At 36.9% G+C, this 27,754-nt stretch overlaps 1 protein-coding gene across 2 annotated transcripts in view; it reads left to right on the top strand.

The window, feature by feature from the left end:
* GAS2 (growth arrest specific 2) overlaps positions 1-27,754 on the top strand; it is a 109,629-nt gene that overhangs the window by 52,801 nt on the left and 29,074 nt on the right. The window contains exons 5-7 of one of the 2 annotated variants that reach the window (XM_040980285.1): positions 1,937-2,078; positions 13,267-13,374; positions 25,544-25,554. In XM_040980285.1, coding sequence (XP_040836219.1) covers positions 1,937-2,078; positions 13,267-13,374; positions 25,544-25,554 — 261 coding nt within the window. The remainder of the gene's footprint in view (positions 1-1,936; positions 2,079-13,266; positions 13,375-25,543; positions 25,555-27,754) is intronic. The other variant, XM_040980284.1, reaches the window with a different exon arrangement.

Below are 27,754 nucleotides of genomic sequence, written 5' to 3' on the forward strand. Positions count from 1 at the left end.
TTTTGTCATCTTTAAATATTAGCTATTAGGTACCTAAATATGTGCTGTGCTGTGCTGTGCTGTATACCCAAAGCTGGGAGTTTTATGAATCATGCAAAATAGTGGCTTTTGCTAAGGCAGAATCTGGACACTAGCATGTTTCCATTGTCTTATTAACTGATTAAAACCCAGGAAAAATTAACAAGTGATTGCTCATTGTTTTAGTTTATGATTACATAGTGTATTTCAAGGAAAGCACTATGCAGATTGCAAACTTTCCTGGGGTGGTAATACTTGATCTAAATTATATCTGTTAAAGCTGTGTTTACTGGCTGCTCACGGAGCTTGTTAACTCTCAAAGGACATATAGTTTCCCTTCCTGCTTTCTGCAGTTTGGAAACAACAACCACCACACACACACACAAAAAACCTCAGATGAAATGTCAGTTCCAACCTTTATAACCTAAGGTTCAGGTGGACAGAAATGTTCATCGGCTCAAGAGTTGAGCGAATTAAGCATCAATTATTTTAAAACAAAGAGACTCAAGGTGGTGATCCCCGTGGAGTGCACCTGGGGAGCAGATTCCAGCATACAAGAAAAAGTATGCTGACTTTATCCTTATATGTAAAAACTGATAATTCTTTATCCTATTGGGGTTGAATGAGTAATGAAACAGAGAAGTCTGGAATTAAAGCTATTAAACAACTTCTATGAGGATAAAACATCAAGAATGGAGAAGTTGCTTCCCTGTAGAAATGTAATACAAATGTCAGCTAAATTAAAAGATAATTAAAATAGGACAAAAATGCAAAGTTTTGCATGTGGTGATTGTGTAGTGCAGAATTCAATCAAAAGCAATAATAATATTGTTAACATATTCATACTCTGTCTATAGGATTATTTACTTTGATTACATGGCTTATAACCAATTTTTAAATATCTAATTGACTTTCTCCTTTCCTTTCTAACATACGATTAGCTGATTTAGATGTCAATGAAAAAAAAAATGTCATAAAAGCAGTAACTTGCATTTGAGTCCTTATCTTGCTAGCAGCTATTTACAAGCCCTTTCTGGTTATGTATTGTTATCAGTTAAATTGAAGGTATGGAATTGATGATGTCCCAAATCCTTCACAAATAAATTCTAAATTATCTTTGGCCTCCTCACCAGATGTAGTTGATAGATATCTAGGGTACCAGACCTATTTTAAATTGAGCTTAAGAAAAATGTGATCATAGGACATAGAATGCTAAAAACAACTGCAAATCACCAGTATTTCTATTTGAACTTGTATGGCAAGTGTAATTTACAACACAAAATTCTTAGTATGCTTTTTGCTTAGAATTATTTCTGTATCTCCCCTGTTCACCTGTTTCCCCAGGAACACTCTGTCTACACTCTGCTCTCACTATTAAGAGCACAATCTTTGATACTGTGTAACTGTAGTATATATTGTTTGGGTCCCCATGAAATGTACAATTAATAGTGAATTTCCTCTACTGAATCATTTTAAAATGTTTGTTGTTCATAATGCTCTTTGTAAACTGGACTCTACTTCTGAGATCCTTTGATTTTATTTCTGTAATATATTTGCTTACAAATAGAACTTTGTTGATAGCACTAGTATTACTAAAGCTGGTAAAGGTCAAAGTTGGACTAACTTTGATATGATTGTTCCAGTTATTGAACAATACACTGAGTATTTGTATAGTTTTATAATATATATGTTATCTATGTTTTCATAATGTGTGCACATATATAAGCACAACAGATGTGTATTTTATCCCTGCTTCAAAGGTTGCTCATTCAAGAATTTGCCATTTAAATGTCAGAAAACTTGGTGATCTTTATTAAAGTAAATGATTTGATCCTCTAGTGTTCAAAATCAAAGGAATAAATAGTTTTTATTATCATTGTATTTTATGCGTGTATAGTAATCCGATATCCTTTAAAAGGTATGGTGTGGAGCCTCCCGGCTTGATAAAATTGGAAAAAGAGATTGAGCAAGAAGAAACACTTTCTGCCCCTTCTCCTTCACCTTCGCCTTTGTCAAAGTCATCTGGCAAAAAGAGTACAGGAAACCTACTGGATGATGCAGTAAGTAGAATTGGCAACTCGTCATCAGTCATTGTTTCTATGAGGCATATTCCACCAGTATCACAAGGTTAACCTTTAATATTTCAATTTCCTTGAAATTCATCTAACACTGCTATGAGAGAGCTTGTAGTTCTACAATTTATTTTGTAATTCTTTTTTTTTTTTTTAATTTTGTTTTCTGACACAGTTTCATAGGCTCTGGGAGTCCCCCTCCCCTCTGCATGGCCTCCCCCCATGGTGGGTTCCTCCACATTGTTGCAGTAGTACAGATCATAACCAGCCATGATTCCTTCATTGCAAGCATGTGCCATGCACAGAGTCCAGCATCTTACTGTCCAGATAAATTCAACAGTTTCCTTCGGAGGCCATCCCTGCTCTGAAAGTAGAGCTGGCAAAGTTATTTCAATAAAACATCACTTAATGCTTTTCCACATTGTCCCTGATTGTCACTTATTTTTGCTGAACAGTATCTATAACTTCAGGAAAATGTATCATTTCTCTGAACACTGTATTTGAGATACTTATGCCTCATTGTTATGGCTTCATGATTCTAGTTTTACAGACAAGAAGCCTGAGGCCTGAGATTTTAAGGGTTCTCTAGGGAAGGAAAACAAGTGTACGACAGAAAAGAGAACTCTCATTTTCTAAGCATCTGTGATTCTCAGGGTCTATGACTGTTTTTTGAGTGCCCTCATGTTTGAAATTCCAATTTCCTATTCAGGAAATAAAACCTCAGAAGTTGATTTATTTTCAAAGGGACGGGGGCATAAGAAGTTTAGATTCCAACATAGTTTTATATGACTTTCTGAAGGCCCTCTACTGAGCAAAGCGTTTGAGTCACAGATCGGGGCAGTTAGGAAATATATTAGTGCCTTCACCATCATAGGGAAGTAATAGTGTAGCAGCATACAGGGCAGATTAAAATGCTTGGGTTACCAGTACTATCTGCCAGATAGTTCTTAGTTATGATCAACAGTGGGTTTGATTATATGTATGCTTATCCCCCAATTTGTGTATATGTTGAACACAGATGTGACAGCAAAGTCATTAAAGGACAAAAACTATGAGGGAATGATTGTTGTTTATGTAAGATTTGCATTTATGGAGTTGTAGTTGCAACAGAATATGATAGAAAATGGTAGCATTATCAATAATGGTAATATTACTAGATCGAGATCTGATACACATGCATAACAGATGATGCAAAAACCAATACCAATAGCGACACCAGCTATGGACAATGTACTCCTGGGCCTTGGTTGGGATGTCTTTAGTGTCCTAGCTGGAAACAGCAGGAGCGATGGCCAATTTTGAGTAGAAGCTACAGAAAAAAAGAGAGAGAGAGAGATTTTTTCTTTTGTCCATTTCTCCATCTGATACCATAAAATATATAGCAGATTTTTACCTAACAACTTGTGTATGAATAGTGGATAATGATCCCTTATTTGTGAGAGCTATCTCTGCTCTTGCCATCATTTTTTTCTAAGTAAACTTGAGGGAAAGATGCTATCTTAGTCTTTGTATTTTTCTGAGACTCCTCCAAATGTTCTCAGTTCTTTTTCTGTAAGCTGTTGTCTCCAATTGTAGTCTTCATCGTCTTTGAGTCAATGTACCAGTTGAGTGAAGAGTAAGTAGGTGGCCAGTTATCATCTTTAAGGCCAGTGAGCAAATTCATGAGTCAGATGAATTCATTTAGTCATGAAATCATGACATTTCATCCTTGCATTTGACGCTGTCGACCGATTCATTCTTCAAATTTAACTCCATACATCTTCCTGTCACAAGAGTGATCAAACTAGATGCAACTCAGTTTTTATTAGATTATAAGTCTTACCCATGAGATTTAGAGTGAATCCCAAACTCATTGTTGTGTTGTATTGCCCCTTCAAGCCCTGCCCTACAGTGTGTTTCTCAGACTAATCCCTGCGTCTTTCTTTTCTCTCCATGCTTTCACATCTGTTTTTAGATCTTTTAATTACTTTTCCACATTTTAAATTTCAGGGTGTATTAGCCACTAAATAAACCTTCTCTCAGCATGTCTTTTCTCACATGAAAGTGACAGATTCGTCTTGCATATACCTCAGTGTCCATATACATTTAATGAGGTAGTTGCCTAGCTTACCCTAATTAATTACCCTCAGAGACAACAACCATATTTTATAAAACTCCACACAAATTCACGTTGGATAAATTAAGAAGCTTTTTAGCCATAAAAAAAAGTCCTTCGTGCTTGCTCTACGTATGTGGATTGGCTACCTATTCTGAAAATGTGTGACTTTTTCCAATTATACTGTAACTGCAGTGGGAAATGATACTGCTATTGGAAGCCATTTATGTTAATCAAGGGGAAGCTGTACCACTCAGGGGCAGAGAGAGCACTAAGTCAATAGGATGGCGACTAAGGTCAGTCCAGGTCACTGGCGGGTAAGATGGTGGCTAAGGACAGAGCCCTGGGCATGAACCAGGGCCAGAGTCCCGTAGCTCCAAGGAAAGACTGATGGACCTGGGCCATCTCGCTCACCTACTCCTGGCCTATGGGAGGTGGTTTCCCCAGTCATTTTTCTAGTAATTGGCTCCTAATTTCTCCCCCCGCCCTAGAATTCCTGAAATTCCTAGCCTGAGGCTATCCCTTACCCTATATAAGAAGCTGTATTTCCCCAATAAATCAGAACTGCTTAGACAGAACCCCTGTCTGTCTTTCGCAGGCTGAGAGACTGGGTAGCGGACAGCAGGCTCATCCGCTCTGGCAATGGGCTAGAATTAACTTCCTTTATTCACCTGCTTACATCCCATCTAGTCATCCTTCTTGCTTAAAGAGAAGGGAAGGGAAAAGAGTAGAGGAGAAGTGAGGAAAAAAGTGAGGAGAGCAGAGGAGACATGATGGAACAAGTCAGAAAGAGATTTAGGAGATGATTTACCAACACCCCAACTCAGAAAAAGAGAGAGATAAAAGATATTTCTAGGGCCTGGTTTGGTGGCCTCGTGGCTAAAGTCCTCGCCTTGGGCGTGCCGGGATCCCATATGGACGCCTGTTCTAATCCTGGTGGCCCTGCTTCCCATCCAGCTCCCTGCTTGTGGCGGGGGAGTGGGAGGGGAGAAGCAGTCAGGGACGGCCCAGGGCCTTTGGACCCTGCACCCTCATAGGAGACATGGAGGAAGTTCTTGGCTCCTGGCTCCGGATCAGCACAGCACAGGCCGTTGCGCTCCCTTGGAGAGTGAATCATTGGACGGAAGATATTTCACTCTGTCTCTCCTCCTCTCTGTATATATCTGACTTTGTAATAAAAGTAACTAAATTTTCAAAAAAAGATATTTCTAAAACTATTGATTCCAAGTTCTATTCGTTCCACTGGAACTATAGTGCATTTCAGAAAACCATTCAACCCTTGTTATAGTTTACTAGAGTTTGGGCACATAATCATTTGTTTATTTTAGGGGTTTTACTTGAATGTAGGAAATGTGCAAAATAGGCATTTCTGTGCTGCTGCCAGCTAAAATACTATATTCTGAAGATCTTTAAAGTGGTATTTTTGAAGGAATGTCTAATCAAATACTAATACCATGAGATGCTCCCTGGGGTAAAGAATTCCATAGTTAGGTTAATTTAAGAAACACAATTTACTGTAGGCTCCATTAGAGTTTGGCAATGTACTTTGGCTTTCCTCAGACTCTAGTGAGTTCCATAATCAGATCTTGTTTAGCCTGGAGTGTTCCAAACTTACTTGACCACAGGAATCTCTGCAACCCCCATCACTCTACAATGGGGAAAACAGCACTGAATTATTTGAAATCTCTTTAAGTTACACATTTTCATTGACATGTTTTATTTCAGGGACAGTAGAGCACTAATGGTCTTAATTAGAATTTCACAGAACTGTTATAGAAGGAGATAATCCCTATGAAAACTTTATCACATATGAAGCAGACACTGAAATATCATAGCGGGAAACTGACTCTGATGTACTGCAGTGTGTGTCATAGAATAGGGACATAAAACAGAGATTGAAGGGTTACTGTGTTTAGTTCATAATGTTGATTTTTTTGACAACCACTAAAGAATAAAAGAAAGAGAAGGAAAATAAGCAAAAGCAGCAAGGAAATAAAGAGTGGAAGAAAAAGAAAAAAAAAAAGAGCAAAATAAGCAGACGTGTGCTACAATATCATATTCAGGGGAACCATTTCAGCATGACTGCCAATTTTGCAGCCTTCAATGCCGCCTCACATTTCCCCATGTGGTACTTTGGGAATACTGGAGAAAGAAAAGGTGACCTTTCATGTGGATAATACAGTGTGCATTCTTTAATCAAGATATCATGAAAGAAGCACAGTGGAGTCCATTCAGATTAATTTATTCTCCCGATGTCCTGATAGTGATTCAGCTGAGATAAGACACCGGGGCAGGGTTGAGTTCTCTTCCTTGCATTCCCTCTTGCTGAGCTAGTTCCCACACAAAGAGCCGAATACAGTTCTAAGAAGCCAATCTGCCTTTCTTCTTCTCCTCCAGCAACTTCCTCAGTCTGGGGATGAGAGATAGTCTAATTCTGTAATCAGGCTCCTCTTGAAATCCCATTTCAGCAGAAAACTGGCCAAATTCCTAGCCCCAAACAGAACACCTGCCAAACTGACTTATCCCAAAGAAATGTAAGAAGCACAGATGTCATCAGTGACTGTTTACTTAACAATCTACTTCCTCTGCTCAGAGTCTGGCCTTTTCTCCTGCTTTTCTGCTTTTGCCTCTCACACAGCTAAGAAAAGCTCTTGATTTTTTTTTTTTTTTTTTTTTTTTTTTTTTTTTTTGTTAATCAAGTCCGTTTTTCTGAGCTAGGAAGGCATTAGAGAAGGGCAGGCCATTTGAGAGGATGTTTCTTGCACTTCACTGGATATAAACAGTTTCTATGTTTTGTCTACAGACACTAAAAGATGGAAGTGCTTTCCGTATAGACTTGTGATTGTCATTTCTTAGTGGAGGAATCATTTGAACACCCATTTGCTGTTTGCTTATTTACTAAGTCGCAGCAAACTTGTACCAAGTGTGATCATTTTAACGTTCAAATCTCAAGCTACATGCTGTTTTAATTCTTTGTCTCTCTACAGGATCACCAAATCACTTCTTGCCTCTTTCTGTTTTCATAGAAACCCTTATTGTGATGCTACAGAGAACTGTAATATTTTCTAGCAATGGCACAAATATTGTAGTAAATATTTATATACATATATGACATGTATACATGTGTATTTTAAACATACTATGTTATAAGAGCATGCATAGAGGGAAGTAGTGAAAACAGCACACACTGACATGGTCATTGCTTCTGTGAGCCACTCCCCATTCGAAATGAGATCCTGCACTACTGGACCAGAATGGATGAAATATCCTTTTGATTATATGATTGCCTTCCCATGTGGGGGTATCTGTTCAAAATTCTCTACAGATATACATTTGTTAGCACTGTGAGTGATGGCTGCATCTGTGGATTAACTATAACATGGCAGAAAAGACTCAGAACTCAGGAAAAGGCAGTGACTCACTTCACACCAGGCTACATCCTCACTTCACAACGAGCGGCATCTCTGAAATTCTCTGAGTCAGTAATATTTTGTTCTGCCATTTCCTTCTGTGAGTTGTATATGTCTGTGTTCATATTGACATGTTCATGGACTTATTCAGTGTACACTTACTGACCATTTTTATATGACATTGAGAATGGCAGGAACAACAAGAACAAAAAACTTTGTTCTTCATATCAAGATTTGTTAAACATAAAAAAAATGCTATTTTAAACTTTAAAGATCTCAGTTAAAAAAGGAAGTAGTAAGATTAAATAGTAACTAGGACATTAAATGCTGAAATAAGTAAGTCCTTAAAATTATACTTTTTTAAGTTGGTAAAAATAGGGGTGACAGTGAGGGCAGATGAAAATATGAAGATATTGTTACTGTTTGCCTTTACTGAAGGATGCTTTTTAAATTTTTTTATTAATGTAAAGAAGGAAGATTTCTTGTATTTCTTTGTTTAAAAAGATTTCTTTTTAGTGGAAATTCAGATATACAGAGAGGAAGAGAGACAGAGAGGAAGATCTTCTATCTGCTGATTCACTCCCCAAGCAGCTGCAATGGCCAGAGCTGAGCCAATCCAAAGCCAGGAGCCAGGAGCTTCCTCCCAGTCTCTCACTCCGGTGCAGGGTCCCAAGGCTTTAGGCCATCCTCGACTGCTTTCCCAGGCCACAAGCAGAGAGCTGGATGCGAACTGGGGTCTCCAGGACTAGAACTGGTGCCCATATGGGATCCCGGTGCTTGCAAGGCAGGACTTTAGCCACGAGGTTACCACATCGAGCCCAATTTCATGTATTTCATATGTACAACTCTAAACAGAAAACTGTATTTCTACCCACGATATCCCTTCCTATTTCTCCTCCTTCCTTTTTTAAAATTTTTTTTTCCACAGGCATAATTTTAATCTACACTTATCATATCCTTAATGCACCAATACCAATAAAATTCAATAAGTAAAAACACCACAGTTACAGAGGAATATAAACAAGGGATGAAAGTAGCAAAGAGATGATGTTTGTTTTATTCCTATACACTTGTTTTAAGGATCTTTATTTTTTTTAAGATTTATTTATTTTTATCACAAAGTCACATATACAGAGAGGAGGAGAGACAGAGAGGAGGAGAGACAGAGAGGAAGATCCTCTGTCTGATGACCCACTCCCCAAGTGAGCTGCAATGGTCTGTGCTGTGCCGATCCGGAGCCAAGAGCCAGGAATCTCCTCCAGGTCTCCCACACGGGTGCAGGATCCCAAAGCATTGGGCCGTCCTTGACTGCTTTCCCAGGCCACAAGCAGGGAGCTGGACAGGAAGTGGAGCCACTGAGACTAGAACTGGCATCCACATGGGATTCCAGCCGCGGCCAAAGCGAGGACTTTAGCCGCTAGGCCATCGTGCCAGGCCCAATTCCTATACACTTTTAGCATTCTATGTTAATTGCCAAATATCAGAGAAGACACGATATTTGTCTTTGGGGATGAAATTATTTCACTAAATGTAATGATTTCCAGTTTCATCCATTTTGTTGCAAAGGAAGGGAATAGTATTACACATTTTTTTTTATGTAGTCATCAGGTAATGGACATCTGGATCTGGGTTGGTTCCCTATCTTAGCTATTATTGAACTGAGCTGCAGTAAGCATGGGGAACACATAACTCTTTCACATGCTAATTTCATTTGAGTAAATTTCCAGGAGTGGGATTATGTGTGACCTGGTTGATCTACTGGGTCATGAAGACATAGAAAACCTGATATAACAATAACCAAGATAGTGACATTGATTCCAAAACCAGCAAAAGGTGCAACAAAGATAGCCGAAACCAGTATTCCCGATGAACCTAGATGCAACATCAGTAAACTAATATCCAATCGAATTCAACAACATATCAGAAATGTCATTCACCCAGATCAAGTGGAATTTATGCCTATTGTTTAAGGACAGTTCAGCATACACAAGCTGAAGCATAAAAAACATGTGACTATTGCAATAGATGCAGAAAAAGCATTTGATAAAATATATTGTCTTTTATTTATTTTTTTTTAAAGATTTATTTTTATTATTTTTTCATTGGAAAGGCGGATATACAGAGAGGAGAGACAGAGAGGAAGATCTTCCATCCAACGATTCACACCCCAAGTGAGCGCAACGGCCGATGCTATGCCGATCCGAAGCCAGGAGCCTCTTCCGGGTCTCCCACGCGGGTGCAGGGTCCCAAAGCTTTGGGCCGTCCTCGACTGCCTTCCCAGGCCACAGGCAGGGAGCTGGAAGGGAAGCGGGGCTGCCGGGATTAGAACCGGCGCCCATATGGGATCCCGGGCATGCAAGGCGAGGACCTTTAACCACTTGCGCCACCGCGCCAGGCCCAAAATATATTGTCTTTTAATGGTAAAAATTTTAAGCAAATTGGGTATAGAAGGAACATTCCTCAAAATAATCCAGGCAATAAATGACAAATCCATAGCCAGCATCAAATTGAATGCTGAAATGTTGGAAACACTTAGTAAGATTTGGAACCAGACAAGGCTGCTCGTTTCACCACAGCTATTCCATATAGCTGTGGAAGGACTAGCCAGAGCTGTGAGACAAGAAAAATGAATTAAAGAGATACAAATGGATAAGGGGATCAAATTATTCCACATGGCAGATGACATTATCCTATTTGTAGGGGAACTAAAGCTCTCCACTCATTAGAGTTTGGTAAAGCTACAAGATACTGAATCAGCACACAAAAATCAATAGCTATTAAATTCACATACAATGCCCTGCCTGAGAAAGTGCTTGCAAGATCAGTCCCATTCACAACAGCTTCAAATGTTTTAAATACTTTGGGATAATTTTGTATATAATTTGAAGCTTACTTACATCAAGTGAAAAAATTTAACAATAAAAATGTATAAGCTTAGTAATACTACCGCCCTATGCTCTCTTCCTCCATGCGTTCCTTCACCCTTCTCCTTCAGTAGTATGGACATTGTGATGATATTAATTCAACGAATCTGTGGTCATGGAATTGTTTTTCTATTTTTAGTATCTTGTTCTATTTCTCTCCCTAAGATTGCAATTTTCATTGTAGAGATTCACAACATTCTTGGTTAAATTGATTCTGAGGTATTTAAATATTTTTACAGCTATTGTGAGTAGGACTAATCATACAAGTTTTTCTCAGTCGTGGATAAAATTCACATAGAAACACAGTAGACTTCAAAGAGCTAAAAACTTTAAATAGCAACAACAAAGGTAGAGGCATTGTAATATCAGATTTCAGGACATAATCCATGGCAGCTACAATTCAAATAGCCAAGTAATTAAATATATACTTAGAGATTTTTATTGTTTGTCTCAAGTTCACACCATCAATTCTGGTTTTCCATCCAACATTATTTCCTTTCATAATTTCTGGAGCATTTCATATTCTAGAAAATTCAAGGTGTTTAATTCTTCTGTATCAACATTCAAACAAGTTCTTGTGTAACTCTTCCGATAGTTTTGTGTGGTGTATGGATGATGGAAGTTAGACACTGAGTTATTTGAAGAAATTATTGCATTTTGTTGATGACAAAACTCTGGGTTACACAAGATCGATGTGAAAAAAGATTGAGCAAGTGAATCCAGACCAATATTTCCAACATTTAAGTATGTGCTGTGCATCTTCTCAAATTCAAGGTATGCATCATTTATGGCTTTCTGTTTCCTCCATGAGATTAATAAGGAAAGCTTAGAACTAGACAGGAAACGGACAGCTTGGACTCACAAATACCTCACTAAGTAGAACACAAAAATGAGTTACTTCTCACTAAAGTATAAAAGATTTCTCTGCACACCCCTCCTAAAAAGCTGTTTTGTGCCTCAATTGTTTACATATACCTGGTTAGAGTTATAAGCCAGATTGGACTATCCTAAAATTTGCCAAGTTCGGTAAAAATTATGCTTCAATATTATAACCAGCTAAATATAAAATGAAAATAGACACAAGACAGCTGACTAGTACCCTATAACCATTTTAAGGCGTGTAACAGCCATTTGTGTATAAACTAAAATCGAAGTGTTAATGAAATAGTCACAGGATGTAGTTAAGAACTTGCATTTTCTAACATATTGGTCACTCAATACTATGTCAATTAACTCCATAATGTTGTAAATTGTTGTTGCTGTTATGTTATGGCTTTTCACTGGACAGGGTGATATTCTGCCAGCTCTACTTTCAGAGCAGGGATGGTCTCCAAAGGAAACTACTGAATTTATCTGAACAATAAGATGCTGGACTCTGTGCTTGGTACATGCTTGCAATGAAGGAATCATGACTGGATTTGAACTTCAAACCTGCAAAAAGATGGAGGAATCCACCTTGGGAGGAGGGAATGGGGAGATAATGGAAGAATCCCAGAGCCTATGAAACTGTGTCATAAAATGAAATCAAATAAATGGGAAAAAAATCCCTTTCCTCAAAAAGAAGGGGTATGGTTTGGGCATTTAGCTGACTTAGTTGATGAGAGCATAAGGTACAGACGGCTGGTTCTCAGCCATTTAAGTCATTGACATAAATCTGTTTCTATAATCATGGCTGATTGCATTATTTTCTAATAGTCATTAAGTATTTGCAAGCCCTACACAGATATATTTTAGATAGTTTATGTTTGAAGACCAAAGAGAATAGGTACAATAGAGATCAACATTTCATTGTCCACACATTAATTCTGTAAATGGTCATAATTTATAAACTATGGCCTGGAAAGTGGGGTTGTTAGATGAGATTTGCTATGATGAGAATTACAGGCTGAATCTGTATGAAATAAAGATTACTTCATGGAAGAAACATTGAAATCCAAAATAAACTGGAACAGTTCCATGGTAAAATCCAATGATTTGTTTAACTCTTATTTTGAAAATGGAAAAAAAAAACTAATAAATTAGCTTTACATTAGCTTTTAAAAAATTATTAGATGGGCAAAGATAGAGAGAGAGAGAGAGAGCTTGCAACTATTGATTCACTCCCTACGTAACTTCAGCGGTCAAAGGCAGAGATTTCAAACCATTCTCTCGGATGAGTGGCAGCTGCCTAATTACTTGAGCCATTACCAGTGACTACGAAGTGTGCAGTAGCAGGAAGCTGGAGTCCAGCATTGGACCTGAGCTGGTGAAAGGGACTCTGACATAGTATCTTGACAGGCTGAATGCCACATCCAGGATAAATATAATCACACCAAGAAAAAATGTGTTCCATGTCAACCAATGCTCTATTCTAGTTGTCAAAATGTTTACAAAACAAGTATTCGAATTTTGCTTTCAATAGATTCATCTTGATGACCCAGTATTCATGATCTTTTAACAAAATGAGCACCCGTCTCACCATGCTTTTCATGTTCAATTGATTTCCCCATCATTATCCAACACTTTATTACTGTTATCAAGCTTATGCCTTCTCACAGTCATTTGCATTTCGAAGGTGACTTCAGGATGTGACCTTTTCAAAGTTATGATTTAATGTGGAATCCGTGTGCTCATAGCATGTACATAGATACATCTATATAATAAGTTTGATATCATTAGTGTCACAGTGTCCTCGGAGCCCTTGGAATAAATTAATCTGCCCACGACCTGGTCATAGAAGAATTAACTTGCCTGCTTTTCTGTTTCAGGTGAAGCGAATTTCTGAAGATCCTCCTTGCAAATGCCCAAACAAATTCTGTGTGGAACGGCTCTCCCAAGGAAGATACCGAGTGGGAGAAAAGATCCTCTTCATCAGGGTATGTTTGCCTGTTCAATTACTTTGTTGTTGTTTATGAGAATATTCACAATTTGAGTTGGGGACTACCACAACATACCGCAGCAACTAAGCAGGGACTCTTTTAAAGGTAATTAGAGAAGACAAGACATGAACAGGTTTTAAAATATGCTACATTATTATGCTACTGGGAGCTAAATAATCAGAACTATCATCCTCTTTTCAAATACACTCAAACATATACATTCTAAAGCAGCATGGAGATCATATAAAATGAAAAAAAAAAAAGAAAATTGAATTCCTTTTTTGTTTAAACAGCTTCAAAAGAACTATCTTATACCCAAACAAGGACTTTAAGAACATATCCTTCGCTTGCCTTAATACTTTAATTTAGAAAAATAGTCATCCCATTGGTCCTGGGTGCCTTCAGATTATTTGGATATTATTTTTCAATAACTTTTGGTTGAGAACAAAATGAGGATAGGGAAGCTCATTATGGTAGCCTTCAACATTGGTGATTATCATTTCATAGTTTTCTAAGAACAATGGAATGTAGCACCATTTTACAATGATCTAGACTTAAGTCATGATCAGTTTTACATTGTAGCAGGAAGATCTTTTGTGAGTAGGCAAGGTTATTCAAGTTCTCAAAAATAAGTTTATGACTTGTTATAACAATGATTTCCCCTTTTTAGAAAATAAGAAAAATGAAAACTATGACACTGATATATTCCCAGAAATTTGCTTTGGGATGACAACACACAGATCATAATGATTTGTGGTTTTTAGGGTTTTGAAAGTGAATCTGGTTAGGTGTTGAAATTCATTTACCTAGGGTGAGTAATGTTCTTTTGTTCTTGTAAAGACATATTCTAAGAAGATTATCTCCTTTCATTTTAGCATGTTAAACAGTAGAGATATATCTTCATATATGTGTTTAAATTCTACCAGGCTGATCTTTGTAAGTTGAGAATTGGACTCGTTTAGAATGCTAGACCTTAGAATCTAAACTTAAAGAATAAGGATTTATTTATTTCCATTTTATAGTAGAAATGTTAATAAATAATATGATTAATGAATTAGATATTTTCCTACTGATAAACCTTCTATCTTCAGGAAAATAGTATGTTACAGGTATTATCCATATCTAGTTTCCCATATATATTTAAATTTCAAATTTAGTGAATACTTATATTCATATAATTAGTTATGAATAACTGATTTACATTATTTTTAACTGATCAGCATTTTGATGTACCATTTTGTTTTCAGCAAATGGTTTCCTTTTGTCTTAATCTGTAGGCTGTTCATTTAGTAATTAAAATGTTGCATCCAATTACTTAGTGATAGTGTTTATATTTGATATTAGTTAACACATCAGACCATGTTATGCACAATTTTCATTTCTAATATTGCATACAAGGTTGCAGTATCAGGATTGTGACATCGTTATTCGTATCTAGGATCAACAAGTTATGGTCTCATGCTATCAGGATACGTGTCATAGAACGAGTTTTCAGTGAACATTAATCATTTACTGTCTTTACTTTTGCACAAGCCACATAAAATTTTACTATGTAGCATATTACTTAAAAATACACCCTTTTAAAATAAACTTAACTTTTTGAAATAGAAACCTTTGTAACTGCCCCAATTATAAAATCAAAATTATTTGTCCAAAAAGGGAAGATACTCACAAATATGTACAATGTATTCATTGACATCTTTTCCTGTGGCTTTTCAAGAATATCTCTCCACCTTGATGGGGGTAATATGAATCTGTAAAGTCTCTTCTGCTTATCTCTGTTATCCCTAGAGGTATAGGAATTGCAATTCAACCAATTGTCCATGTAGACCTTGACTTGTATACTTTATCCTAATTTTCTTCTCTATGATTCATGATCAGTAAATGATTCCTTGAAATGTGCATGCATCATTGGCTAGTACTTTGATTTGTGCCATGGACTGTATTTAATTGATTGCCCTTGTGCTCTAACTGACTATGAGAAATGGCAGTTATTACTCAAAGCAAACCCTCAGATGTATTGAAATAGCTTTCACATGATCGATTGATTGTTGTCACTAATACTTTAGATGTATTTCTTTGAACACCTGGTTTAAATGCTAAGTGCTTGAAATCAATTTCTTTCAGTGGATTCATTGAAATTTTGTTGAGTTTGCATTTTTAAATGTTAGTATGTTTTACACTTTGCCACATCTTTATTGAGGCTGTCTAATATGGCCATATTTACTTCACTGTGAAATATACAAAGTGTGCTAGTATTTGTCACCTAGTTATTTGTCAGTCCCATAGAAACTGTCTTCATATGATCATAACCAATCTGTGTCACACAAAATAATAAAAGTTCAGGGTCATTTATGCATACTTAGACTGCTAATTTTACTCTTAAAAGTCATAACTACAAAATTTCTTTAGTATGACAGTACCTTAACACATTTACTCTTAATTTTATTCTTTTCACTGTAAACCAGAATTAACAATTTAATTACTGTCTTTCAAAGATATACAGATTTCAGAGAAAAATATAGGAAGATACTCTGCAGGATGTATCTTTGCTAAGTGTATTTTGTCTGGGGGTTTCTAGAAATCAGTGTGTGAATAGGTGTTTCCCATATATGCTATTTGGACTCATTCAGATTCAACTGTGTGCTGGTAAGTTTGTTTATATTCATATAGCTCCATTACAACGGAGGATTAATTTCAACCCAATTATGGGGAATGTCTTTATAAAATGTGCAACAAATATTCATATTTCTGACAAAACATCATCCAGGAGATCAGCTAGTTCATTTTCTATGGTTCTTGCTTTGAACCTTAATGATCTGAATGCTTTTATTTATTTATTTATTTTGCTTAATTATCAGAACTTTGTATTTTAGGGATTTCCTTTTAAAAATGCATTCAAAAGAATAATAGTTCCAGAATATGTTCAGAAATACTATTTTTTACAGAATGAACTTGGTAAAGTGTTTACGTATGCCATTTTAATAACTTTATTGATGGCTAACATAGTTAGTGTCTGTCTGAACACTTGACCTTGGGTGGTAAATATTGTTGCCATTCCTATTTTACAGATGAGAAAGCTAAAACAAAAATTGATTGATTTCTTGAAATTTTATTGTAGTCAGTGGTCAAAGTGGATTTCAAACCCTGTTAGCCTATGTCCTGAATATATACTCTATATCACTCTAACTATATCCGTAACAATACTGATTTCTTTTGCTAAAATTTCTTGGAAGATTCAGTAATGTCATCCATCAGCGCTTAAGAGAATGTAGAAGTTGTACTTCCCTCATTAACTTAATAAACGGACAAAAATAACTCCGTTGAACAGCATACCCACACATGACATGGTTCCATCCTTAATAATTTCTTTTCCAATGCATTATTCCAGGATGCCATAAAAACGTATTTTAGGAGAAACATTATGAATAGAAGAAAATTTGAAAAAAAATAATGTGTGACAAAATTATATTGAAATGAAAGTTAGGTGTATTTTCAGATATAACAGGAAATCTGCAGTCGCTTTCTTGGGGGAGGGTATTTTGAAATGATGATTTTCAAAGAAATGACTGAAAGAAATCCTAAAAAAATTTTTAAGAAAGTCAGATATTCAGATGAGAGGAGAGACAGAGATCAAGATTCTGCATCTGCTGATTCACTTCCCAAAGACTGCAATGGCCGATCTGAAGCCGGGAAGCCAGGAACCTCTTCCGGGTCTCCCCTGTGGGTTCAGGCTTCCAAGGCTTTGGGCTGTCCTTGACTGCTTTCCCAGGCCACAAGCAGGAAGCTGGATGGGAAGTGGGACCTCCAGGACTAGAACTGGAACTCATGTGGGAATCTGGTGCATGCAAGGAGAGGATTTTAGCTGCTAGGCCACCTGGAAAAAAATTTTTAAAGGACAGACAACTAAAACGTAATGATGATAATTTTCTACCAGGCATTTTATTTATGTTTCCTCACAGAATCATTTCTCCTGGACACTTAAGAAACTTTATCCTTTCTTAGATTATTGTCTCACATTACATAGCACGATAAATAAATCTACTGACTCCCAAACCCAACTCCAAGTGATCTTCTATGAGATTTATCTAATGTAAATATTGTGTGTACAAGGTTTGTCTCCTTATATGAATCAGCTTTATTATATAATTAAGGCTCTACTATAGTAAGAGTCTCCTATGCTATTTCACTTTAAATTATTCAGACTACTGAAGACATTACAAGGTGTTACAACTGCATAAGTACTGTTTAAAGTAAAAAAACAAAAACAAAAACAAAAACCAGGTTATAGAATTTATTGCCCTCACTGAATCATGTTAGTGATAGAAATAGGAAAGTATTATGTGTTGACTGTAAGGCACTGTTTGAAATACTCTAATGGTCTATCTCTCTTAATAGGAAGATAAAATCTGCTGATATAAGATGCATTATTATTTGTATTTCTGCCTTTTAGCAGTATGGGAAGGTGATTTTTCCATATTGCTAGCACAGTCATGTTTAGTTTAGTAAGTGTAGATATTGTTTAGATGAGTTAGTACAACTTTAAGACATTTTCATATAGACCTTCCAAGCTGGATAAAAGCATACCATATTCAATACTAACATTAACAATTTATGGTTATTTTCCACACAGTTTTAAAAAATATCACTTCTTAATGAGCTTCAAGAAAAGGCAATGCATAATAATTTAATTGGAAGTCTGTTAAGGGATTTAATGTGTTGTGGGATTACTTCGTTTTCCTACTTTTGAATTAAATCATTACAAAGCAATAAAAAGATCACACATTAATATTGATTCTGTATAATTTCTTCTTTATTATAAAAATTATTTAGGATTATATTAAAAAACAACTCACTGTAGCAAAAGAGAGAGCTCTGTTGCCATAGCAACGGGACATGGCAGTGTCTTCGGGGACTTGCTGTAGGGCAAGGTCCAATGAGAGTGTGTGATGTTGAGATATTTTATGTTCTTATGACACATATTAATTTAGTGAGAGTGAAATGTAGCCTGGTTCAAATTACATACCTTTCCTAGTGGTGAAAAATGAACTGTTGCATAAAAATGCAAAGGTGTTTAAAACAAGGGGCAGAGAATTGAAAACCTGTATTTATGTTAGAGAAAATACTGCAGAAGCAGCCATTACTCAGAGGCTGGAGGTCGAAAATCTATTTAAAAATTAAACGTAAATTCCCCTTCTTTTAGTGCTTCAGAAGAGAAGTGATTATGATTTCAAGATTATATAATAGTTTATATTTGTTTTCAAAAATGTGATTATGTTTGCTTCTGATAGATGAAAAGTCCCTGGCAGCACTTGTAGTGTTAAATATGAAGAGAAACATGGCTGTGTTTAACATAGGAGGATTTCCGCAAGCTGCTTCAAAACTAAGCACTAATTTGTACAAAGAGCAACCAATCAAACAATAAATAACATTTAAGTTATATTCAAGCACTTCATTTTACATGCACACACATAAACACACAAAGAAAATATACATGTGACATGCATGAGAACGTGTGTACTGTTTCCATCAAAGACATTCTTATTTATCATGTATTCCAGTTCACAGAGGCTGGGCTAATAACTGCAGTAAATTGTACTCTGGTAAAATATTTCCCGAAGGTCTTTGCATTTATTAATAAATCCTCCTAACCCCGTCTCTTCAAAAAGGACTTGCATCCAAGATGGATGTAAAGTTACCAGCTGCTGTAGAGAACTCAGCGGATGGGCTGTTACCTTCTGACTGCTATCCCTTGAGGTTGAAAGTCTCTCAATATGCATGAATCCAGCCTAGAAATTGTCTAAGACATGTTTGTACATGTCTTATATATGGCCTCTTTGACTTATCTTTGGAAGCTTTTTAATATCCATTAAAAATGACCAGCTCTTAACACGTAGATTCTCACTTGCTATCCATTTGCATGTGGACTTTAACATGAAACAGTCTTGCAAAGCAACATCAATAATCATTGTAAAACACAGCAATATACAAAAATGACCTGCACATTGTTCAACATATTTATTAATTTTATTTTCAATATATTGACTGTAGTTAAATTATGCCAGAAGAAACAAAGGATTACTCTTAGTCTCTTACAATTAGAAATTTATATTTACAACTGGTTTCTGCTGGGTTAAGAGTATATTCTTTTAATTTTGTTGTATATAAGAAGGCTTTCTGAGTGGGATGTGATGAAGAGGGAGTTGAAGTTGGCTTTTGTATCTCTTCACACATTTATAGACTAACTCAAATTTAAGACCGATTACAAACTGAAAATGTTGTCATTTCAACCAATGTGCCTTTTTTTTCATAGCTTCTTGAAAGACAAATACCCTGAAATTGAATATCATACAATTTATAAATGACATTTTAAATAGTTTTGTCTTATTCCTCAATGTCAGCACAGTTATCTCAGTTTTGCTTGATCTGTAAAGAATGTTTACTTATCATTATCCATTTGAGAATCATGACCTCTGTGAAAAGAAAACTCCAGTTCAGAGAATCAGTGACCATGCTAAAGTAATCCAACTCATAAATAGATCATCAAGATTAAATCGTGTTGTAGACTATTTAGATATAAGTTCTGTGTGCCTTAAAGTTCATGTAGGGAAATTTCTTGAGGTTTTAGAAATGAAAACTGTATGCTATACATTGTGCTTTTCATGTGTTCGTTTAAAAACATGTGGTAACTAGCATACAGGGTATAAGATATATAATGTACATGAGTGAAATTGACATTTTCAGATCTGATAATTATTTACAGCCCTTGTCTATGTTCTTGAGCAACAGTCATTTTTGTACTTGCTACTTGCTTCTTTATCTTGGAGGAGGTTTAGGTTTGTGCTTGTAAAGACAGTTGAAAGACTGCCATGACAAATCTAAAAGCAAAATAAGAGAAGGAGGAAGGGGGAGAATGGGCGTAGGGAAGGGAGTGAAGGTGAGGAGTATTCTACTTGTAAAGAATGCGTATGAAACTAATGAAATTTATCCACTTCATATACAAGTTTGACAGTGGAGGGGCAGAGGAGGAGAGAGATGCAGACAGACTGAGTCTATGTCTGCTAATTCACTCCCTTTCAAATGTCCACAAAAGCCGTGACAGCTAGAAATCAGGAATTTTAATCCAGGTTTCAAAAGTGGGAGGGAGGGTTTTGACTACTTGAGCCTTCCCATACTGCCTCAGAGCGTCTACCTTGGCAGGGAGCTGGAATCAAAAGCTGGAGCTAGGATTTAAACCTAGGAACTCCGATGTAGGATGTGGTTGCCTTAACCATCTTCAACACTCAGCTGAACATCTGTCTCGGTGCAATTTAGGAATTATTTGCCTCAAATTACAAAATAGGTATTAAACAAAATTTACGATTGCCTTCATTCTTTTGTAATTTTCCCAATAGCAATATTTTTTATTTATATGTGCTAAGTTTCTATAATGTGAATGAGTTTTGCAAAAGTGAGCAAAAATGAAATAATTATATATAAAGTGTTATGTTCTTGAATTATTGACGAGTTGTTGGAAGCCAAAGACTCAATCTGTGAGCTATTTGCCACAATAAATTACATCTTGTTCTCCCGTGGGTTCAAGTTGCATAAAAAGGCAACAGTTTTATTAAAAAATGTACTTTATAAAATGTGAATATCTGTAGCTTGTATTGAATGTCCTCAGGTTTGGTGAAAATGCTGCCATAATAAGGAATCTTTTATTTAGTGCCTTGTTTTTTGCATGAAACATATGGGTTTGTGTATGATTAGATTATTCCTACTTTCCCTTCCATTTCCCTCTAATATTTGACAAGTTTTAATTTCAACTCCTTAGTAAAACCATTCAAACCTGACTTTAGATCAAGCCGGTGCTTTCTTCATCCAAATACCGGATCCCTCAGGGCCTGCTTCATGCACATCAATATATAGTTTGCTAGAATAGTGCATTATAGTTTCATTTGTATTAACACTTTAATTTCAAACATGGGTGGAAATTGCTTTATATAGTCTGCCATTCCCTGTCACCCTGATACAAACAAGCTAAGAAATTGAGGAAGTTTACATAGATTTTGGAAAGAACAAGATAAAAATAGTTGGGTAAGTTATGGCTTAAGGACATATGAGAATCCTTCAATTTCCTATGTATTTAAATTCCTATTGTTACAAAAAAAAATCTCAGTTGGTGGCTTAGTACTATTTGCTCTACTTCCGTAGAGGAACATCCATAAGACATCATTACATTAAGCCTTGTTCATCTAATTGCAACTTTTCCTGATACCAACATCTCTTTTACATTCCAATTTCTGCAGACCAGTGTCTCACTCATACTTTGTCCTTCTCTCTCACTGGCTATTGGAAATTCTTCCTTTGTAGTTCAGAGTTTTACAATCTAGTATGTGCGACAGACAAACTTTATGGGACTACTAATTCCATGAAAATGCATGATAGTTTTTCAGACATCATTATGTATTGTGCTTTCTTATGCTTTTTCATGATCTATTTATTTTACTTGAAAAATCAAAGTGTGTGTGTGTGTGTGAGAGAGAGAGAGAGAGAGAGAGAAACAGAGAGAGACAGAGACAGGGAGATAGTCTTTCATCCACTGACTCGCTCACCAAATTCTCACAACGGCCAGAGCTGGACTGATGAAGTTGTGAGCCAGGAATATCTTCCATATCGGTCCAGTGACCCAAGGTTTTGGGCCATCCTCTACTGCTCTTCCAGGCCATTAGTAGGGACCAGGATTGGAAGTGGAACAACTGGTATACAAACTGGCAACCATATGGGATGCTGTCACCACAGTGAGAGGATTAACTCAAAACACAACCACATCAGCCCCATCTTTCTTATACTTTTTAACATCAATCCATCAATGTTTTACTCATTACCTCAGTTAATAATATCTAATTTACATTCTACAGGATGGTTCTTTTACTTTTATTATTATTATTATTAATAACATTGTATTATGTGATACAGTTTTATAGGTACTGTGATTCCCCCCACCCCTCCCCTAACCCTCCTCTCATGGTGGATTCCTCCACCTTGTTGCATAACCACAGTTCAAGTTCAGTTGAGATTCCTTCATTGCAAGCATATACCAAGCATAGAGTCCAGCATCTTATTGTCCAGATAAGTTCAACGGCTTCTTGGGGAGACCTTCTCTGGTCTGAAGGTAGAGCCAACAGTGTAAAATCCCAATCGATTAAAAGCCCCAACATAACATCAGCAGCAATATACAATGTTATGGATATTTTTTCTCTAGAACATCACCTCACACAATATTAGAGGCAGAAACTAGCAGGTAGTTTTTGTGAGGTGGTTTTGGAAATCAAGTAAAAAGTAGACCTGATTTCAAATGTGTCTGCTAAGTTTTGTGCATTGAGTAAGGATCCAAAGAAGCTCATTCAGAAGCTGCAATGCTCAGACAAAGATTTGCACAATATTTTGCCATTATCTACCAATGTATTGGCATCGGTATTTTTGTCAAACCCTGTTTTTGGCAAATCCTTGAAGTCATGAATTATATGGAAATGTATAAGGTACTTAATTAACATCACCTTGTCTGCCCACACAGTAGGAGCGAGGTTAGGCTGAGCCAGGTTACAAGGAGGCATTTTGGACGATAGTATATGTCATGACACTCCTTTTTCACAATGATACTTAAAAAGCACTTTTATATTTCCTAACATTTTCCTAACAATCTACAGCTAATGTAACTAATAATTAGGAATATTCTTAGGAACAACATGAAGTATGTCCCTCATAGCAAACATATGAGATTTACTTTATTTCTTGTATTTTCTCAACATCACTTAAGAAATTTTTCAGGCCAGTGTTGTGGTACAGTGCATTAAGCCACCACCTATGAAGCCAACATTCCATATTGGAGTGCCAGTTTAAGTCCTAGTTGCTCCACTTCTAACCAAGCTCCCTGCTAATACATCTGGGAAAACAGTGGAGGATGGGCCATGAGGGAAACCCAAATACAGGTTCTGCCTCTTGAATTAGGCCTTGCCCAGACCTGGCCATGGGAAGTGAATTATTGGATAGAAGATCTCTCTGCATCAGTTTCTCTGGCCCCTGCCTTTCAATACCTAACTATTTTTTTTTTCTTTTAATTCTTAATGAGTATGGGATGAATGCAGAGGAATCAAAATTTTAGTCAACATTTTGGCACCAAGGAAATAAATAAACTTATTTCATGTCTAGTATCCATAGGCAGAATGAAACCCATGCATATGAATGTGTTAATTTGAGGAAGCATGAAGGTTAACTATTCCAAAAATGAAATGGGAAGTCATTTATATCAATAAACAAGAAACTGCAATAGTCACATCTATGAAGTACTACATCCTTTCTTTCTCCTATTGCTTAAATGGCCCTACCAAATTTCTGCTCCTGAGGCCATTTCAAACCTACGATGTGCAACTGTGTTGTCACTGACATCCGGGATTTATTATTTCACTACTAATTATTCTGATATTATGAAATTATTTAACTAGTTTTTCCCATTATTAGCTGAAAATCAGGGGAAAGAAAGTGCTTCCTGAAAATGTCATTTTCAAAAAATTTTTAATGAACTTGAAAATGTATTATAAATTATAAGAGTTCGTGGTTGAGTTAGACATGTTGAGAAGCATCACATAATACCTTATGAGGTAGGTTACTATTCAATAAACCTGAAGCCCACATCTATGGACCTGATTTTGCTAAGATATCCTTGGCCCCATTTGTCATCAAAGTTAATTGGACTGCTCTTTCTTGTGGTGCTGTAGCTCTTTTACTTTTTAGCTGTTACTTGTTAAGGAGAAAGATGTTTACTGGTACATTTTCTTTCCTCAAATAAAATGAATATCTCTGTTCTTTTCACTACTTAAATTGACACAACTCTTTTTGCACATTCAAAAGTAATTTTTGATGTTTTTTAGAAGATTTATTTTGTTTTAAGGCAGAGTCAGAATGAGAGAGAAAGAAATGTTTTTCATTTTCCATATGGCTGTATCAGGTGGTACTAGGGGTTAGGCCAGACTAAAATCAGGAGCCAAAAACTTTGTATGGGTCTCCAATGTGGGTACAGAGTCCAAGGATTGGGACATCTTCTATTGCTTTTTTTGGGTCGATTTGTAGGGTGCTGCATTGGAAGTGAAGCAGCCAGGATCCAAATCATGCCCCTATGGAAGGCCTTTGCAGCTGGCATCATAAACTGTTAACCCACAATTCTGGACCCTTGACTGTCATTAAGTACCTTTTAAAGGGGCCTGTTTTTTTTTTTTAAAGAGATGAAAGTATAATTGTCAGAAAAGCCTGCTAGAAATTGTTCATATCAGGCCGAGTGCGATAACCCAGTGACAAAAATGCTTGCCTTGCATATGGGATCCTGTTCGTGTCTCAGCTGCTCCACATTCCATCCAGTTCCCTGCTTGGGCAGCCTAAGCCTTGGGACCCGAAACCTGCACAAGAGTCCCAGAAGAAGCTGCTGGCTCTTGGCTTCAGATCGACTCAGCTTCAGATCCAGCCTACTGAACCAGGGGATGGAAGATCTTTCTCTCCGTATCTCCTTTTCTCTATCTGCCTTTCTGATAAAAATAAGTAAATCTTAGAAAGGAAATTATTCATATTTTAGGGTAAGTCTACAAATAAAATCTCTAAATTTTGCATAATCTCCATGGGCATCTGGATTTTGTACAATTGGTTTCAATGGAGCTGGCATGCTAATTATTTGGAGGAAAGTTTCAATTTCCAGGGTAAGCTAGAAACCTCACTTCCTCTGCTTGCCTTCTTTTCCCTGAGAATGAGTAGAGTAAGGGACGATACTTGGTCACATTTGGAGGTGGCATCTCAATCTTGATTCCTTGTTTTTTGTTTCTTCCTGGATAAAGAATTTAAACAGAAGCTTTCTTTTTTTTTCCACAAATGGAACTAATGTACTAAAACTGAGAATATGAGAATAAGACTTGCTTGCTGTGTTTCTCAGAGACTTTGGAATGTCCAAAAAAAAAAAAAAAAAGAGTTTGAAGCAAAGCTACCATCAGTTAGCTCTTTACCAGTTCTGTGAGAGAGTGGATTTTCAGTGGGTGAAACCCCTTTTAGCACTGTTGTCTCTTCTACTTTGGAACCACGCTAAGAGCTTCCTAGATGGTTGCAGGCAGGATTTAGAAGAGTTTGCAAGCTTAGAGACAGCCAGGGACTACATATGTAATGCCAAACTCCTAGTCATCCCACTAGAGGTAAATGTAATATGTCTGTGGTCTTTTTCACTCAGATTCTTCTGTGGCATAAACTCAATTATCTTAGCCTGTCAGATTTTGATGGGAGACTTTCCACGCTGTCTGTATTCTGAGTATCATTACTTATGTCTATGCTATACCCAGTGTCAAGTTTGTATCTGCCTTATTTTGAATGTCTTTTCACAGATAGCGCTTAAGTTCTAGTAATATTTTGTGGGTTTTTTTTTTTATGTCCAATACCACACTTCAATTTGTCTCTTCTGTTTAGACCAACTTCAATTTTGCCATATCTGTGTGGGATTTAATTGTCTGTTCTCTTTGGAACTAGCTTAGCATAAGGGCATTTTCTCCAAATCAAGATTACCTGTTATAGCTGCTTTGTTTTACATTCTTTTTTAAAGATATATTTTATTTTTTATTGGAAAGTCAGATATACAGAGGAGAGGCAGAGAGGAAGAGCTTCCGCCCATTGAATCACTCTCCAAACAGCCAGGACCCAGAAGTCCTTTCTGGATCTCCCATGTGGGTGCAGGGTCCCAAGGCTTTGGGCTGTCCTTGACTAGTTTCCCAGGACACATGCAGGGAGCTAGACAGGAAGCGGGGCTGCCGGGATTAGAACTGATGCCCATATGGGATCCTGATGCATTCAAGACAAGGTAAGGACTTTAGTCACTAGGCTACCATGCTGGGCCTTTTACATTCAATTTTTAAAACTATTTATTTTATATGTTTGAAAAGTAGCATTAGAAAGAAAGATTTTCCTTCTGCTGGTTTACTCTTCGAGTGGCTGCAATGGGTAGAAATAGGCCTGACTGGTATTCGGAGCCTGGATCTTCAACTGGAGTTTCCTTGTGGTTAACAGAAAACCATATCCTTACCATATGCTGCTGCTTTCCCATGTGCATTAGCAGAGAGCTGGGCTGGAAGGGGATCATCCGGGACTCAAGCTGGACTCCATAGGGGATGCCAGGGTCATAGGCAACAGCATAACCGACCATGCCAAAGTCCTACAATGCAGGCCTCTGTTAGCATTTGTTCTATCAATTATTTTCATTTAATAATCATGGTTTTTTAATGTTGATTTAAGTGTCAGAGCAACAGAGAGAGAGAGAGAGAGAGAGAGAGAGAAGATGAAGAAGAGGGAAAAATTCAATGTACTGATCCACTGCCCCAAACTGCAGAAAAGTCTAGGCTAGTCCAAAACCAGGATCCAGAACTCCACTCTGATCTCTCACTTGAGTAGCAGGGATGCATGCCCATGGGCAATCCCACACTGGCTTTGCATCTGCATTAGCAAGGACTGGCCTAGAAACAAATAGGCTATGCTTTCAAAATTATTAGCAGTACACATTACTTTCACAACTGAGGATAAAGTGAGCAGGGGCTAATGAGATGTTCTCAATTCATGAAGAGCACCTTTGTTTGCGCTAGAAGTTATCTGGCTTCTTCCTGGAGTCGATAAGGACATTCCAAATAATTTTTTTAAATGGAAGAGTTATGAGTGGATTCCTAAAACATGTGGGCTACGGTGCAGAGAATAAATTGAAAGGGTACAAAATTGTAGGAACACTGTGCTGCTGGATCGGATATGTTGAGTGGTGGATCATGACAGTAACACCTGAGAGTGGAGTCCCATTTGCTAAATTCCCAGGAACACACATTCTGAGTGAGGCTTTCTGTCATGGTGCATAGATTATGTAAAATGGAAGCATTAACATGTTCATCTTACCTTGTTCTGACACATCGTGCTGGCATTGAGGTATTTGGTTCCAGTGGATCAGAATTTCAACTTGCATAAAAAGGTTTTGTTGAGTGAGATTATTACGTAGAATAAGATTGTAGGCTGTTTACAGAAACTAAAGGAGAATATTAGGAAATGGTGTTTCTGTATTTTACAGCTGTAGTTTCTTACTCTTTTTTTAAAGAAAACTTCTGGGTAATATCAATTGACGGGAGTAGAATAAATTAATAACAGTGCATATAGTGTTGCTCCTATCAACAAGTTTTTGGAAATTTGTTACCCTAAGCTCTCATTCTCCAGATGTTACCCAGATTCTCAGTTTCGGGCCTGCCCAGTGATTTAGTGCTTGTTTTATTTAGCATAGCAGGACCATAAAAACACACCACTCTGCCCCTGTGAGTCTTTCAGTGAGACCAAGGCATTTATA

Source organism: Ochotona curzoniae, unplaced genomic scaffold (assembly GCF_017591425.1).
Source record: "Ochotona curzoniae isolate NIBS_2020 unplaced genomic scaffold, NIBS_Ocur_1.0 contig_3432, whole genome shotgun sequence".
Taxonomy (NCBI): Eukaryota; Metazoa; Chordata; class Mammalia; order Lagomorpha; family Ochotonidae; genus Ochotona; species Ochotona curzoniae.